Source organism: Danio rerio, chromosome 6, assembly GCF_052040795.2.
Source record: "Danio rerio strain M-AB ecotype USA chromosome 6, GRCz13ab, whole genome shotgun sequence".
Taxonomy (NCBI): domain Eukaryota; kingdom Metazoa; phylum Chordata; class Actinopteri; order Cypriniformes; family Danionidae; genus Danio; species Danio rerio.
This window is the reverse complement of record NC_141026.1, coordinates 31,546,154-31,563,659: the sequence shown is the minus strand read 5'-3', so window position 1 is coordinate 31,563,659 and position 17,506 is coordinate 31,546,154. Positions and strand designations below refer to the sequence as shown.

Below are 17,506 nucleotides of genomic sequence, written 5' to 3'. Positions count from 1 at the left end.
GCCCCGGAAGTGACAGTGGAAACGTGACTGGCATTAGCTCGCTAGCTTTAGGCGCGATAGTGGAAACGCGGCTGGTGTAGAGAAGAAAAAATAAAGTAGCAAGTCTAGGGACTGTAGGTTAAAGGAAAATAGTGCAGCAATAAAATGTTCTTGAGTATACATTTTTTAACTTGGTAAAGTAAAATTACTGAGAAAAACTACTCAATCACAGTAATTTGAGCATTTATAATTGGTTGCTTTACACCACTCTTAGTGCAATGATGACCATAAACATGAGCACAATAAAATAATAATACTATTTAATGGGTTTGGAATGGGGTTGAGTTAATGATGACAATTTTCATTGTGGGGTGAACAAACCCTTTAAGTTGCTTGTAGTTGAAAATGCTGCTTTGTTTAAAACATGAAACAAGTAAATCATGCAGATATCTGCAATGAAGGTATGGTAACATTTATTTTTAGTTGAAACTCAGTTGCTTCAATCTGAATCCACGCAATCATGAATTTCATGCACGGACGAATTAACAAGTCCCTCTGCATATTTTGCAAATGTTTGAAGTTGGGGAAGTTGAACATAATAAAGCTGCTTTGCTTTATACAGTGGACAGTTTTTGCCCACAAGATTTAATCAAAATGTGTGACCAGTTACCATGCTTTAAGTATACAAAAGTCATAAAGTAAATATTTGATTTTCAATCGCATCATTCCATTTTGGTTATATGCTATTTATTGGATTTATATGATACTGATGGTAGGATTATCTTAGGTCAGTGTGGACTGAAAAAATGATTAATCAGCCTAAAGTGCTTGCAGAATGATCTGAATACTTCATTAAAGACTGCTTTACTATTTTATGAACACAAATGGCTTTATTAGTGTAAGTCTAAAAATACAAACTAAGTCAAAGTTCTCAGACTGTTGTGATCATTGAATATTTCAACAGATCAGACAAAGGTTAAAGCGAAGTGACATTGTCCAATAAGATGGTGTCATTTTATTGTAAATAGCAACTTGGACTACAATCATGTTGTTTTTGAAATGCTGTAAGCTAAGACTGCATGACTGCTTTCATGTTAAGTGCATTGTGATTTGTGTTCTTCCTTTAACACAGCAACATCTGATGTATGATGTTCAATGTCTAATCACCACAAATCTCATGTCAATCTAATGTGTTGGTATTGTTTTTATTTATAAATAAAATATTTATACATGTTCTTACACATCTGTGCATTATTTCTGAGGCAGCTGGGTGTGTTAGGTATCAGCTTGTTTCTTCAGTCATGGCTGTACATGGAGTTGTTTGAGCTCCGTTATATCAGCAGGACGGACACGACAGCAGCCTCCTGTTGACAGAGATCGGCTCTCCGGTGAGTCAACATGAAAGAACAAGTCATACGATAAGTTCACAGTTAAGCTTATTGACTGGTACAAAATAATACCAACCGATCCATAAAGCCCCTTGTGCTTTCCATTCAAGGCTTAAATTGGCAAATGACGTCCGCATCTCGGTTTTCCATCTGAAATAGTTTAACAGTGACAGTACAGAGACAGTTTATTTGTGTTACAATCCAAGTCAATTAACAACCACAACCTAGGGCTGTTTTATTGGAAATATATATTTTTTACATGACCCCCCCCCCTATAGAATTTTTCATTCTATAGCACTTCTACAGTGTAAAATGTGTCGAAGCAGCTTAAAATAGATGGAGAAAAAAGCCATAATATTCCAAAGTTTGGAAACATTCCAGCATATTAAACATTCAGGAGAGTAGTGGTAGAATACTAGTGTGTACTTCTTGCTCATTTAAGACAGATTCATTCAATTTAATGCAGATCTCACTGTTGAAGTTTGGTTCAGTTACATTCTGTTCAGTTTAATACAAATGTCACAGTTGAAGGACGAATCACTAAAGCTCCACCAGCCCCAATAAAATATTATTATTAATATTAATAAATAAATATTACAATAAAATATTGATAACCTACCCAGTCGTGACATCCCATCCTTCTCCGCTGTTAGGATAGACCACCCAGCTCAAATCTGCTCTTTTGTGGGACTTGGCTGACTCTAGAAGTGGTTTCACCAAAAGAGCAGGGCAACAGTTCACCCCGACAGCAACCAGCTGTGTGGACCTACATGCCATCTCAACCGCTTCAGAAAATCTCCTCCCGCTAGAAATACTATTATTGTCCTGAAACAGATTAATAGCTGTGTCTAGCACACTCTCAATATGTTTATGGATGTTATCATGGGCTATCTTAACATGTTTAGGGATTCTGTCATCATTTATGACCCCTTCACTTGGTCCAAGCCTAAAGTTTGTTTCTTCTGTTGAACAGGAAAGAAGATATTCTGAAAAATGTTGGAATGTACTAGCCGTTGACTTCCATTGTATGTATTTTGCTATTAAGCATGTCTATGACTTCCAGTTACCAACATTCTTCAAAATATCTTATTCTTTGATCAACAGAAGAGTGAAACTTAAACATGTTCTGCACACATTTGGTTGGCTCAACACACTTTGTTGGGGTTAAAAAGCAAACAAAAAATACATAAAACAATTTATGTGGACTATACAGGTAAAGTCTAGAAGTGAGACATCTCCGGCTGGAAGTTAATGATAATTATTTATATTAAAATGCAATTACCGTATAACAATAATTACCGTTTTTACATTACTGTAAGCGTTGCATTTAGGACTGAGGTAGGAGTTAATAAAACACAATTTAATACTTAATATATTCATATGAATAATACTAGGGATAATTACGGTGAGGGTTGGGTAGACATTATTAAAATACAACTATTGGGTAATTTAATAAATGATATAAATAATTCTTGTTAACTTTTGGCCGCATACTCATACCTTCTGATAATTCACTTTAAACAAATCACATAACTTTTCTATACCCCCAGATGATTCTGTCATTACCCCCTTCCTTCAGGTTAAGAGTCTGGGGGTCATCTTCGACAGCATCCTTTCATTCACTGCACATGTTAATAACGTCACCCGGTCTGCTTATTTCCACCTTTGAAATATAAATCGTTTACGTCCTTTCCTCACACCTCATTCAACTGCCATTCTTGTTCATAGTTTAGTCACATCCCCTTCAGACTGCTGTAATGGCCTCCCTAATAAAACCCCTAATAAAGTACAACTGGTACAAAACGCAGCAGCCTGTATAATCACAAACACCCCCTCTCTCTGTCACATCACACCCATTCTACAACAGCTACACTGGCTTCCCATCTTTATCAGAATGAATTATAAAATACTTCTCACTTTTAAAGCCATCCACAATCTTGCTCCTCCATACCTGACTAGTCTTGTTCATTTCACCACACCTTCTCGAACACTCTCTTCTGGTCTTCTGTTCCCACTGTCCGCCTTGCCACCATGGGGAACAGAGCCTTCAGCCACTCTGCTCCTCAGCTTTGGAATTTACTTCCTCCTGATCCCTGTAATCTAAACTCTCTTTTACAATTTAAAACTTAAACAACATCTGTTCAGAACAGCCTACTCTCTTTAACTAAACTGCACTTTATAAAAAAATGTTTGTTATTCTTTTATACAAAATATAAACACATTTATATTGTGTTTTTTTATCTGACTATTCTTGCTGTCCTGTATGGTGACCTTGAGTGTCAAGAAAGGTGCCTTTAAATAAAATGCATTATTTTTATTATTAACGACATCTGACTATCCTTTAATGTGCTAATCACAATTGAGGCAAAGCATATGCATTAATATGAGTTACCTTACAGGAAAAAGAAAGCCAGGCTTTAGTTTCTGGAAATTCTTTGAGTACTTTCACCAAAGCCTCGGCTTCTTTGAGGCCAGGAATAGTCTCCATGGCAACAAGATCAGCTCCTGCTTTTACTAAGCACTGGATCTGTGGACGGTGCCAGTCTTTCAACTCCTAAGAGAGAAAACATTCACTTGAAATTCTTATGAGCTGGCACAGCTTGGACAAAGAGCTTCATCTCACATTACCTCCACTGTCATCTTGTCCTCATAGGCTCCTGTGTACTCAGATCCATCATGTAGAAACGACCCATATGGACCAACTGAGCCTGCAACCAAAGGCTCTCTTCTATCTATGATAGTATATAAACATATTCAGTTTGGATAAATATATATATTTTTTGTATAACTGGCGGGTTTCTACATTTTTTCCACAAATGATAAGCACACACCTGACATGGGTGATTGAGAGATGAATTCAGAGACTGTCTCTTTTGCCAGCTGAACTGCTGACATCATCATGTGCTGAGCCTCCTCAGGTTGAACACCGAGATATTTCACGAATCCCTCAATGCTGGCCTGATACGTAGCTGTTGTTATGACATCAGAACCACTTTGAAGATATCTATTTAGAAAAAAGTCAAATTATACATCATTATCTTTGCCACTAATCCATGACAAACGGTATAATATTTGGAGTTCAAATTAATGAAAGCAAATGTTCAACTGTCAAAGTCTGGGATTTGTTAAGATGTTGAATAATGCATTTTAAGCACACTTAGGCTGGGTAGAAACTATGTAGTACACAACGTAATATTGTGAAATATTATTAGAATCTTTTTACTTTTATTATTAGAAATTTTATTCTATTTTTACATTTAAAGATGTAATTTATTCCTATGATGACATCTGATTCTAATATACTGATTTGATGCTAAATAATCAACAGAAACTAGTCAACAGAAAGTTAAGAAGAACACAATTAACTTGAAACATAAATACTTTTAAAGGTTATTGCATTTAATATTTAAAAGTATTGGTACTTTTATTCAGTTACATTAAATGTGTAGTTTCCTAAATTTAGTCCTAAAAATAAGTGCACTGCACGTCTGTATTTTTATCAGCACCTTGATAATTATCTGCCACAAGGACAGTTCTGAAAGCAAAAGGTATATACTCATAAAAACACTATTTTAAGAGTTACATGTAGTATAAGTAATGTTAATTTTAATGGTTTACATCAGATATAAACAACGTTCATTGCTTAACAGCACAAAGAAGCTTGTAATTACCTGTAATGGACATCCTTAATAGCCTGTGGATCTGTATGCAGAACTCGTGCACTCCACAGTGGATCTCCCTGCAGTACACAGTACGAGTTTACCATTAAATTACTGACAATAGGTCTGTGTGTCATAATAACTAATTTACCTGTAACTGAAATCCACTTGCTTCGAGTTCTGTTGCTAGACCGCCATCTAAAATGAATGGACTGGAATCCATTTCAGCTGCTGAAATGAGTGGACATACCTTCAGCTTTAAACATTAAACCATTTTATGGAGAGAGTAAAAGACCCTTGTCTTGTATTATATAATGCTTGTGACATTTTAAGCTAAATCTAATGTTAGAAGGATATTAAACCGTCTAACATTTAAATATTTTCCACATAGCTCGAGATATTATTGCATAGCTCAGCAATGAACACTGAAGCATAACTAGTGTTAAAAACCCAACCATAACAAACCCATGTGCGCGCGCGTCAGTTGGCGGTAAAGGTCAGAAACGAACGCTTCCGGGTTACAGTGAGAATCGAACTAAGCAAAATATTCAACCCCCAGTCGTCTGTTTACTGAGTAGACTTCACAAATAGAAGTTGTCTTAATGTTAAAAAGGCTACGCGTTAACTGGGAGTCCGTTTCATTGCTTTATTTGTCATTAGCACGTTTGATGTTGTTGCTATGGTGATGGTGGCACATAACAGCGAGGATAAAGGAAGACGACCCACCTTCTCTTAAACAACAAACAACAGTCATTATCATTATCCATTTAATAACAAAATTCACACATGGTAAGTGGAAAATATTTTTACTGAGTTTTTAGATATGTTTGATGAAGAACTAAACTCATAGGATCATGAATGGTTATTTTAGTTTTAGCGGAAGTCATTTGCTTTTTAGCAATTCTTATTTTTTATTGTTCAGTGTCTCTAACGTACTGAGATGAACAAAGTCACAAAACCCACTATATCAAATATGTGTTGTGTGCACTAAATATAACAAATGCAACGTGCTAAACATCTCATGTGAACTGTAAGTTAATCTAACTTAGTTAATCGAGGTTACAAAAAATAAACTGGAAACTAGTTGGCTGTTTAAAGTTTTGTTAAATGAAGAATGTTTATCATGATACACTAAACAAAACGGTGTTTATAAACTTGGAATATTTGTATTGTTTTGACATATCAAACGCTGTTATTTGGTCCACCACTTGATGTCACTGTTTTCCTCCAGAAGAAATAGTTATTGGAGAAGTTGCTTTCAAAAGAAATCTCTGGCTCCTGACTGAATATGGTTTGGTGGACATTTGTAAGTTGCTTAATTTGTTATGTATCTGAAAAGTAGTTGTGTGGCCTCAGGCTCTACAACATCACAATGAAATGAAAGACGCCATATTCAGTCAGAAACTTTAATGTCAGTGTGTGGAAAAAAACATGCTTTTTTAGTGTCATTTCCACAACAGACTAAACCCTGTTATTCTGTGGGTAACGGGATATCTTCGCCATCGTCTTCTTTCTCTGTTGTGCACCTACACTGTTTATTTTCCAATTCACATTCGGTCTCCTTAATAGTGTACATTGATCCATCTCCACGCAGACAGCATGAAATGTTTGCAGTGATAGCATAGGGCCACAGCAGGTGTCTGAGAAAGTCCAAGAAGGGCTCTTGAGAGGAAAGCCCTACTTTTCACTGTGTTAGAGGCGGTGGATAAGCCTAGCTATTTCCAGTTAATTCTGCCCAGGTTCATTTACAGGAGTCAGTGATTTAGCTCTTATAGAATGTTCATTTAGATCCACCTTAAAGTGTGTTCAAATCATTTTGGTTTTATGATACAAAACCGTTAGGATGCAGTTTGTAATGGGAACATTTAAAGAAAAGACCTTTAGTCATTCTGAATAGACATGCATATGTACATTAAATTTGGCACAGGCAAATGTGGACATTTAATAGCAGTCCATGTTATGTACCTTACAAAATAATCTTTCAGACTAGAGAAATGAAACAACGTGACCATGGAAAGTAGGATAATTTTTCAGGATAAAAATTTCAGTGACCTTTATGATTGTCTTTATTGTAGTTAAAATAATGTTTTAAATTATTTTTACTGTTTTTTTTTTCTTTTTAAATATCGTTTGCAATTACTCTGAAACCTTATTATATTATATTATATTATATTATATTATATTATATTATATTATATTATATTATATTATATTATATTATATTATATTATATTATATTAAAATGAATTTTAAGTTTTGGTTCTTTATAAACCTCATTTACATTCACACTGAAGCCAAGCAAACGGTATTATATTATATTATATTATATTATATTATATTATATTATATTATATTATATTGTATTGTATTGTATTATATTATATTATATTATATTATATTATATTATATTACTAATTATTAAGAATCTGTAACAGGACATTATTGCCTCATTGTTGCTTGTTGTAAAAAATTAATTTGGTGTTTATTGGGGTAAAAAAACGAACATTCAATCATTTATTCATTCATTTTCTTTTCGGCCTACTCCCTTTATTAATTTAGGGTCACCACAGTGGAATGAACCGCCAACTTATCCAGCACACGTTTACGCAGCGGATGCCCTTGCAGCTGCAACCCATCTCTGGGAAACATCCATACACACCCATTCAAACTCATACACTATGGACAATTTAGTCTACCCAATTCACCTGTACCGCATATTTTTGGACTGTGGGGGAAACCGGAGCACCCAGAGGAATCCCACACGAATGCAGGGAGAACATGCAAACTCCACACAGAAACGCCAACTGACCCAGCCAAGGCTCGAACCAGCGACATTCTTGCTGTGAGGCGACAGCACTACCTACTGTGCCACTGCGTCACCAACAAACAAATAAATTAATTACATTAATTTACATTTTTTTTCATGTTTCAGGACATTAGATGAGATGGTTATAATCTGTGCTAATAAAGAAATAATCTTGACAGCACTTAAAACAATGTCTGAAACTTTTAACTTTGGCCCAAAACTTAATTCTAGAAATTACAATGTGACTCGCTATAAGCTCTTAATGTAATGTATGGCTTTTCCGACCTGTGGGGCAACGTATTTGTACAAAGAAGGCTGTTGCTTGTCAGTATTATCTCTGTCACAGCTGACTGAGGGGTAAAAATAGCCCTTGTTTGGGGAAGAGGCCCTGTTCTGTCGAGCTCTCTATTACGTTAAAGGCATTCTCATTGAATTTGTGAGGAATGATAAATTAGAAAGCATTTGCGCTATCCTGCAGATGCACTAATGATCTGTTGTTCAATTAGTTAGTAATGTAATTCCATGTTAGACCTCAGTGTTGACATTTTGCCTCTATAATTAGCAAGCGTGTGGCATGGAGAATAGATGGCATAGTGCCTTGAAATGCAACATTAAAGCATTCTAATAGTAAAATACACTGCAGATGATTCTATTCAAGTTATTAGTTAATCTAAATATTAAATTAGTTATGGTTATCCGTGACTGTCATAAACCCGCATTTCTTTTGCTTGACTTGATGTTTAGATTGTTGAATAATGATCAGATCATTCAATAAATTATGTCTATGCTGCTTGTGTGGTTAGTACATGCTGAATCAAATGTACATGTGATATGAATATTTGCCACATGGTGGCGCTCTGCCGAGGACAGATCTCTCCAGCTGCCCACTCCATGTTTTGTTCAAGGGCACCTTTAAGTTGGTATCAAGATGACAAACATCAGTGGCTTAATCGAGAAAGAGCATGAACACAAGCATGATTTGTTTATCTTAATAAGCTTTTACATTCCTTAAATTTTGTCATTTTTTAGGTTGCAAAAAAAGTCTTAAAGTTCTCCCTCTTATAAGTCTATAATCTCTGTCATAATCTCTTTGGGTTAGGACATTGTATTAAGACTTTAGGTTGTGTTTATGATTTTATTTATATGACAAAAAGCAAAAAAAAAAAAAAGGGTCACTAAAAATATATTTTTTTTATAAATTTACTTCAAATGAGTTCATATTTTGTTGTATTATCTGTTTTGTTGTGCAGAGGCTTTCCGGTGCAATGAATTGTTATTAATTCCATTTTTATGGAAGTTACAATGCCCATTTTAGATTGAGTTTTAGGTAGTATGTAATAATGTATTTTTGCTTTGTTTGATTTTGCAAACAGCTTGGTCTGACAAAATTATATAAATTATTTAAGAAATATGGAAGATAGCTTTATTACTTGCCACTGTAAGTCTAAAAAAAAGGTTTGTTTTATCTTGATTTATTTTTTGAATATTTATTAATTATTATTTCATACATTGTAAAAATTCAGGGTTCCACACAATTCATTCATGTTGTCACAACACAAATCGATTAAGTTAACTTAACACTTTGAACAAATTTATGTGGAAGGAACATAAAAAATTAAGTTTTCTCAATGAAATCTCAAGAATTTTGTAGTAGTAGTTTGAACAAGCAAAAAATTTGAGTGTACGTTGCAATTTGTTTTGTTTGAAGATGCAGCTGTATACTACAATAGTTTTTAGGTGGCCTTATTTTGTTTTTGTAAAAACAAAATAAGATGAAAATCATCTTTTGTGAGCTGTTTGGACAGGACTGTGTGTAGGTATAGTGTATCCACAGTCATATTTGGGTGATATAAATGCAATAAGTCTCTTTTTTTTATTATTATTATTTTCTGATGTTAAAATAGAATCCAAATCCCTCCCATTTTGAGGCCCATCGCAACGTGATGTAGGAGTGTGGTTTCTCTGCCCACAGAATTGATTGGCCGCTGTGTATTAACATGTCTCGGTCCATAGTAATGCATATAATCATATCAACAAGACAGGACATGCGCAAAGCAACTGGGGTTAAAAGATCTGGTCAGCACTCTGAGATCATCAGTCATCATAAAATGTGATCAAGAATGAGTTTTACAAGTTTAAAACGTTTTTAAAACAATGCATGTTTGTAAAAAATTACAGCAATTTTTACCGTCTTTACTTCATCACCACAGCCGCATGTTAATACTATTATAAAAGAAGATGCTTCAATCTCGGTTTGTGGATGTTAAATCAGGTTTATTTTTGTACTTTAACATAATGTATTTTGTCACATTTGCCGTGCAAAGTTAAACGTGGTCTGTGTGCGTGCATGCGTGCATGTGTGTGTCTATGTGTGTGCGCTTGAACTTTGTAACAACATTGTGTGTGACTTATCGAAAGGCTTGAAATAACTCCACAACACATACATCAAATAATCATTGGGAAAGTTCTTACTGTTGTATTTTTTACAAACGTTACGTGGGATCGTCTTCCATAATGTCTGTCACTGTACTGTTTATCTAATGCAGCCGGAGGCTAAGGCACACTCTGACAGGCATGTGGGAACAGTGGGTGGGGAGAACCAGCATTAAAGGCAAAGACAACAAAAACAGCTACATTGTGTTCAAAGCAAAAAAAAAAAATCCAACATTCTGAAAGGTATGATAAATAATCTGATTTGTGTTTTGAGCTGAAACTTTACAGACACATTCTGGAGACACAAAAGACTTATCTTAAATCTTGAAAAAGGAGTCAAATGCATGCCCTTTAAACAAGTTGCAATGACTTTTACAGTATATAAGCTATCATAATGGTTATATTAGCGTATATTAGCTGTTAGGATTATTGGCTTGAGTTTCTCTGTTTGTGCATTTGGAGCATATTTTCAGCAGCAGTGTTTCCAGCAGCTGGATAATGGCTCCCCATTTGCAGTGAATCTCCCCAGGGAATAAGAGAGCTGATTTAAGGTCTGAACCTCTGACTCGGCATGTTACCAGACTCAGCTGCCCGTCTGTGTTGAGGGTCAAAACGCGGCTGTGGGGACTCCCTTGTCCAAGCGTTAGGGTCAGATCAGTGACATTCCCCTGCAAGGCCTGGCTTGACTGTGTGTTTTGTTGTGTCTGTTGTGTTATACACAGGAGGAGCGCTTTGCTTTTCTGGCTGAGTGGTACGACCCCAGTGCGGCTCTCCTGCGGCGATACCAGCTGCTCTACTACCCTAAAGATGGCTCGGTGGAGATGGTGTGTTTAGATTTTAGAACCTGATGTTGACGATTGTTTCTGATGTTTGAGTCTTATTTCACTTGCATGTGTTTCTCTCATGTAGTTTGATATGAAGAACCAGCGGACCTTCCTGCGGAGGACCAAGTTGGATGAGCTTCAACCAGAAGATCTGTTTGTTGGAAACCGAGTGAACATCTTTTCACGTCAGCTGAACCTCATAAGTTATGGGGATCAGTACACAGCCAACAAGCTGGGCAGTAAGAAGGAAAGGTATTTCATCACTGACCACCCCTGCTAGGCAAGACATAGGGACATTCAGACCAAGAGCGATAACTTAAAAGCTAGAACTAGAACTTTAGTGGCTTATTTTAGTAGTCACAAAAATGAAACTATATATACACATCAAACTATCAAACCAGCACATTTGTGTTTCTGCAAGAACCAATGAGCTTTGTTTTCACATATCAAGCAGGTGTATTTGAGATTCTGATTTTCAATGGTGGGAAAATCTTTCAGATGCTTGTTGCACAAAGCTACACTCGAAAAATAACTTTTGCTGTTTGCTAAAACTACTAATTTAAAATTAGTTGAAACAACACAATTCTTACTTTTTTGGTCAGCTTAAAGGGGACCTGTTATGTTTCTTTTACAAATTTTAAAATAAGTCTCTGATATCCTTGGAGTGTGTATGTGTTAAATATAATGTTATTGAATATGCCCTTTTTTATCCTAATTGGGCTATTTTGATGACTGTTCCTTTAAATTCAAATAAGATCGTGCAGCCAACACTCTTTTTACTAGTGGGTGGGACTACAAATGCCTATGTGTCAGCATAGTGGCTGATTCAAAAACAAGACTAACATCATATCATATGCTAATGAGGCATATCATCTCTAATGGGCAGGACTTTTCCTCTCTGACGATACAAAGGGAGAATTTCAATCAAAGTGTTTCTGCAAACAGTTTTTATGAAGTGTAATTCTGAAAATTAAATTACTACATTTTTACCATTAGAAGCTGATTATGCTCACAGAATTTTGCCATATAACTGTTTAAACCCCTTTGAAAACTGTTTTTTTTATTTTGCATAATAGGTCCCTTTTAATTGCTTTATGTTCAGTCCACTTAAATTTGTAAAAGATTTGTGTTTGACAACATAAAGAAATTGTGTGGAAACCAGAATTATTTACAGTGTGGATTGGGTTTTTACCCAGATAACTATGCGTTTTCAAACCCTAGAAGGTGGGTTGATTTCGTTCGGGTTTTTTCACCTTGGTAACTATACGCTACACAGCAAACCCAAACTGGACGAATAGGTGAGTTACGTGACATATATAAAAATACAGTACATCAGCTTGCAAAAGAGATTGTAAGTTCATGTCTTAATCCCCTTGTCAAGTGTTTTCCTATTGTTATAATTAGTGGAGGAAATGTAGAAACTCCAGCCAGCAGTTATGCAAAAACAAACATTATCCAATATATATGATTCAGCAAAGCCACTCCCAGGCCCTGTGTGTCTTTTTTGCTGAAAAAAAAATGCTTTTATACATGGTCTTTTGTTGCTAATAATTTATTTACATTACAATTATTTAAATTTTATATTATGTGTTCAAATAATTTTGAATTGTCAAATAAAATTAATAAAGACTTTAAATTGAAACTAACATTTAAATATTAATAAAATATAAAATGACATATAAATGAGCTTTAATATATAAGGCTTGGCGAGGCAGTGGCGCAGTGGGTAGCACGTTCAACTCACAGCAAGAAGGTCGCTGGTTCGATCCTCGGCTCAGTTGGCGTTTCTGTGTGGAGTTTGCATGTTCTCCCTGTGTTCGCGTGGGTTTCCTCCGGGTACTCCGGTTTCCCCCACAGTCCAAAGACATGCGGTACAGGTGAATTGGGTAGGCTAAATTGTCCGTAGTATATGAGTGTGTGTATGTGTGGATGTTTCCCAGAGATGGGTTGCGGCTGAAAGGGCATCCGCTGCATAAAAACTTGCTGGATAAGTTGGCGGTTCATTCCGCTGTGGCAACCCCGGATTTATAAAGGGACTAAGCTGACAAGAAAATGAATGAATAAATATAAGGCTTTTAAAATGACCAATTTTAGCAGTTTGTGAAGCTACATTATTAATATCAGTTGATTAGTTGTCATTGATTTAATATTTGCTTTTATAATATAACTTTTGCTGCATCAACTGTGTATATTTTTGCTTTGTAAATGTATTTATTTTTATAAAATTTCTCATAATGATATATTTTAATCTTCAAGTGTATTGTGAGATATGAATCAAGCTGTTTCGCTCACCCGTTGTGTGATTGGCTGTTTGCTACAAATGTCACATTTTCAGGAGCATTTGGTCCAGAGTTAATCAACAACTCTAGATTAAACTCTAAGTTTCAAAGCACTTAACCTGACCTTAACCAGGTTTTCTCAACCCAAAACTTACTCTGCAACCCAGAGTTTGCTCAACTCATTTTATGCAACAGGCCTCAGATTTGGTTATGTCAGTTTTCAGTTGTTTTTTTTTTTTTTTTTGCGGCCTGAACTAACCCTTTAACAGTTGTTATGTTGATTCAAAAGCATCAAGGTTTTTTTTTTTGCCTAAAAAGTTACATTCCAAGGACAGTTGTTAACCAAAGCATATTTGAATATTAAAAAAAAAAAAAAAAACTTTTATGTCAAAATAAAATCTATCTATATGATTTATGTGCTTTATGTCCCAAACAAAAAGGACTGTAAGTCATTATTCACTATTAAACCCCCTTCAGTAAGCTTGTTAACCACAACAGCAGGATCATCGAGTTGAACTGTTCCAGATCAGTCTGGTTCATAAATGATGAAAGTCAGATGGGTTTTGAAACAAGCTGACAAAAGTACATTTTTGGATGACTAACTAACCATCTGTTTCATTTTCACAATATATTTTTTATCATCTTCCTGTAGTGTCAGACATTGTTATTAACATAACACAGTGCTCAACATAAATGAGTAAACTTTTACTTTGTACTTTTGAAAATTAGTATTTTTACTAAATAGTATTTAGAAAATTTGTATTTTTATAAAATTTTCAGTGCATTATTTCTGCTCAAACACCTTCTGATGTCTTTTTTTTATAAAATGAAATTAGGATGCTCTTTGCCCCTCATGTAACTCAGTGTAAGATTTGAAAAGATTTTGCCGGCTGTTGAGTCGGACCATATGTAGTCCCCTGTCTAATGCTTAAGAGTAATTTTAAAATAAAGATATGAACAATTTGCTTTTTAAAGAAATTATATTTGTTTAAATATACTCTGTAGTTTAAATATACTCTGATTAAACTGATCACCCCATGAACCTAATTTGACTATAAAGGGACCTAATAATATTTAATCAACCACCCTGTGGCAAAATCAGACAGCAGCTGTCGTTACTTTGTTCTTGAAATAATTGCCATTTGCTGTGTATTGTGTATTTTCCTTTGTCCTTGTTTAGTTCTTAAAAAAATTAACAAGAGTTAAATTTGGTGGTGCTGAATAGCTGCAATATGTATGGTGGGGTCTTTGTTCATTTGTGCAAAATTTTGTTCATTCAAAAGAAAAACATTAACAAAATGGAAGCATCATCATATTTATGATCATGATTTTAACACACCAAAACCAATTACTCTAATAAAATTGAGAAAAACACTTAGATTATACTACTACTTCAGCGTTCAGCTTCTTGCTATTTTGTTTCAACAATAGCACACTTTCTACTGTATACCTAACATCTGTTTTGTGTCTTCTTCAGGACTTTGGCTATGATTAAGCCGGATGCTGTCAGTAAAGTTGGCGACATTATTCAGATGATTTATGATGCCAACCTAATCGTCACCAAAGCCAAAATGACTAAACTTACATGGTAGGTTTTGCTTAATGATAGCAATGTTGGCAGCTGCCCCTCAGCAAAATTTCCCAAGTACATTTTAAAATCTTTGTTTTTGAACAATTTGTGTAATTTGGGATTCACAGGCATGTTCTTTTTATTCACAGTTATGAATTATGCATTATGGGACCTTGATCTCTGCTCTTTTGACTTTTAATGTTGAAAATTCATCTTTGCATTTTAACAGTGTAACTTTTATTTACAATTTAGTTGTTTGAAACAATGTATTGTAGCAGAAAAAATATAAAAAAGTAGAAAAGTGCTGGTATTTTATTACCAGGTATTTGTACCATAATTTAAATCAACCCAGGCAATACATCACATTAAAATTACAACAATGTTTATAAAGGTCACTTTTTCAAACTACTTTTCATCATTAAAAGTTGTTGGAGGTAAGATCAAAGTCATATTATATAATTCAAAATCATAAATTACCAACAATAACAACAACCAAACTTGAATCACAAAATATGGAAAACTGATTGTTTATCTCTATGTTTACAATGGAAGTACAAAGAAAGGAGGCACTGGGAATTTTTGCTTAAAGCAATTTAAGACCAATTATGCTAATGAGGCATTTCAGTTTTAAAGTAACCCAAGAGTGAATTCTCAGAACTGGTAATGGCTCAAAGTCACATGCTCAGGAAAAAAGTATATCACAGCAAAACTCAAGCACTGCCTGCTCTATATGTTAACCTGTTTATCCCTGGCATACGCTTGTTTTTGTCTAAACCTCCTATTTAGAGGGCGAGTTAAGAATGAAATATAACAATTCCACACAATCTGTGGTCTGTATCCTGAAACACTTTGAAATGTAAGACTTGCAAAGAGCAGATCATCTCATTAGTAGCCATCTTTACACAGTAAAAGAAATGGATTATATTTACAGTACACTCATGAAATTATTAACTTGTAATAATTGGTTGTGAGAGGGAGGGGTGAGAGAAAATATATTAGACATGATTTCCTAGGCCTGTTTTTAAGGTCAGTATATTATTTTAAAGAGTTGTGGTAAAAGGGTGCTGACAGAAAATCTATTTTTTTCTAGCTGTAAACAGAAATAGAGTGTACAAAGAAATGGGGAGTTACTGAAATTCCAATGTTCCTCGAATAATAGTGTGCCCTTTAGCAAATCAGCCTCTGGTTTTTGTTCTTTAGATTAGAGAAGTCCTTAAGAGTTAATCTGAAGACATTTAGAGGGCTTCAAAGGGCTTAGTGACCTTGCCTGTTTAGAATTCAGAACTACAAAGCAGGTAATAAAGAGAGTGTGAGCCAGAATGAGACCTTCAAAAATCAGGTTATCTTTGTTCATTGCTAAAACTAGCTAAAATCTATTGTTCCTCCTGAAGATATGTTTGAAAGAAAATGGTTGGAATTGTCAATTAGATTAATGTAAATACCATAGATTGTAAAGTGCAACGATATCTTATTTAAATAATATTGTAGTATTAATTGATGCTTTCATTTGAACGATTGTTCATGTTAGGTTTAGTCAAATCTTTTTTTTGTAGTTTTCTGTTATTTTTTCTTGGAAGTTTTAGTGTTAAGGGCGGTTCACACCAAGCATGATAATTATAACGATAATGATAGGGAAATAATTCGAAAAATCTAAACATTTTTCTGTATGAAAAACAACACCAGAGTTTAGACCAAAGCTATTGCGATAAAGATGTAGAGAAGCAATATCATTGCAATAATTAATAAAAACTAAAATTACCCTGCTAATAAATGATAAAACACTATCAGCCAGTCTGAATCCATTACAAAATAAAGCGCAATTTAAAGCTACAGCCGACATTGTGGAGAAGTTCACTGCTTGATGTTAAGCCCTCTTTTCAATGATCATTTTAAGATAATGACTTGAAGGCCGTTGGTTGTACCATAGGAAAGAATAATTAAAATTGAAATATAAAAATAAAAGTACCTTAGATATTTATTATCATTTTTATGTATTTGTTTTGCCTCCTTTTAAGATGCAAAATAAAAATAGTTTTGTCTTTACATGGCTCGAAATGAACATTTTTACTTGGTAGCACCGGTGCTCCTAAAAAATTTAGGAGCACTCACCAAAAATGAATGAGCACCGCTGCCAATTGTATATTAAGGGATTTTTTGTATTTGAAAACAACATCAATGAGGACTAACAAAAACCCGAAACAACTGTCTAACTATTTATTTTATGACTTATTGATATTTGTGCAATAATTCCAAAATGAATGTCTAATAATTATGAAATATTAATAAGGACGAAAATGACAATATTACTAACAATGAATTACATTTCTCATTATCGTGCTGCCTTGAGTGTGCTTGAATGCGAGTTATCTGCTATAAAAATGTTACATTTTGAAAAATAAATGTAATTGTTTGCATCAAACAAAAATGAAGCATTGCAGTAAGAAATATTTATTTTGTCCTATTGTTTTTATTTGCATGTCAATTTAATAAATAATATTTTTGCTACAAAACAAAGGAAAAAATATAAAAAATCATTCAACTCAATGCTGAAAGCTGCAAAATTAGTTA

General features: G+C 34.5%; 2 protein-coding genes across 12 annotated transcripts in view; one reads left to right on the top strand and one right to left on the bottom strand.

Moving 5' to 3' along the window:
* Positions 1–849: 849 nt before the first annotated feature.
* zgc:172121 lies at positions 850–5,696 on the bottom strand. Of its 10 annotated transcripts, none has more exons than XR_015492535.1 (10): positions 5,492–5,528; positions 5,178–5,257; positions 5,039–5,106; positions 4,199–4,371; positions 3,996–4,075; positions 3,760–3,921; positions 3,319–3,460; positions 1,987–2,192; positions 1,444–1,517; positions 850–1,343 (listed from the first exon to the last, which is right to left on the bottom strand). XR_015492535.1 is itself a non-coding variant. In XM_087255118.1 (9 exons), exons 1-9 carry the CDS (start codon positions 5,493–5,495, stop codon positions 1,279–1,281), a joined length of 912 nt encoding a protein of 303 aa, XP_087111244.1. In that variant the 5' UTR covers positions 5,496–5,528; the 3' UTR covers positions 850–1,278.
* Positions 5,523–17,506, top strand: part of nme7 (NME/NM23 family member 7) — a 60,861-nt gene continuing 48,877 nt past the window's right edge. The window contains exons 1-4 of one of the 2 annotated variants that reach the window (NM_130929.3): positions 5,523–5,815; positions 10,988–11,089; positions 11,175–11,341; positions 14,846–14,956. In NM_130929.3, coding sequence (NP_571004.3) covers positions 5,813–5,815; positions 10,988–11,089; positions 11,175–11,341; positions 14,846–14,956 — 383 coding nt within the window. In that variant the 5' untranslated portion in view covers positions 5,523–5,812. The remainder of the gene's footprint in view (positions 5,816–10,987; positions 11,090–11,174; positions 11,342–14,845; positions 14,957–17,506) is intronic. The other variant, XM_087254977.1, reaches the window with a different exon arrangement.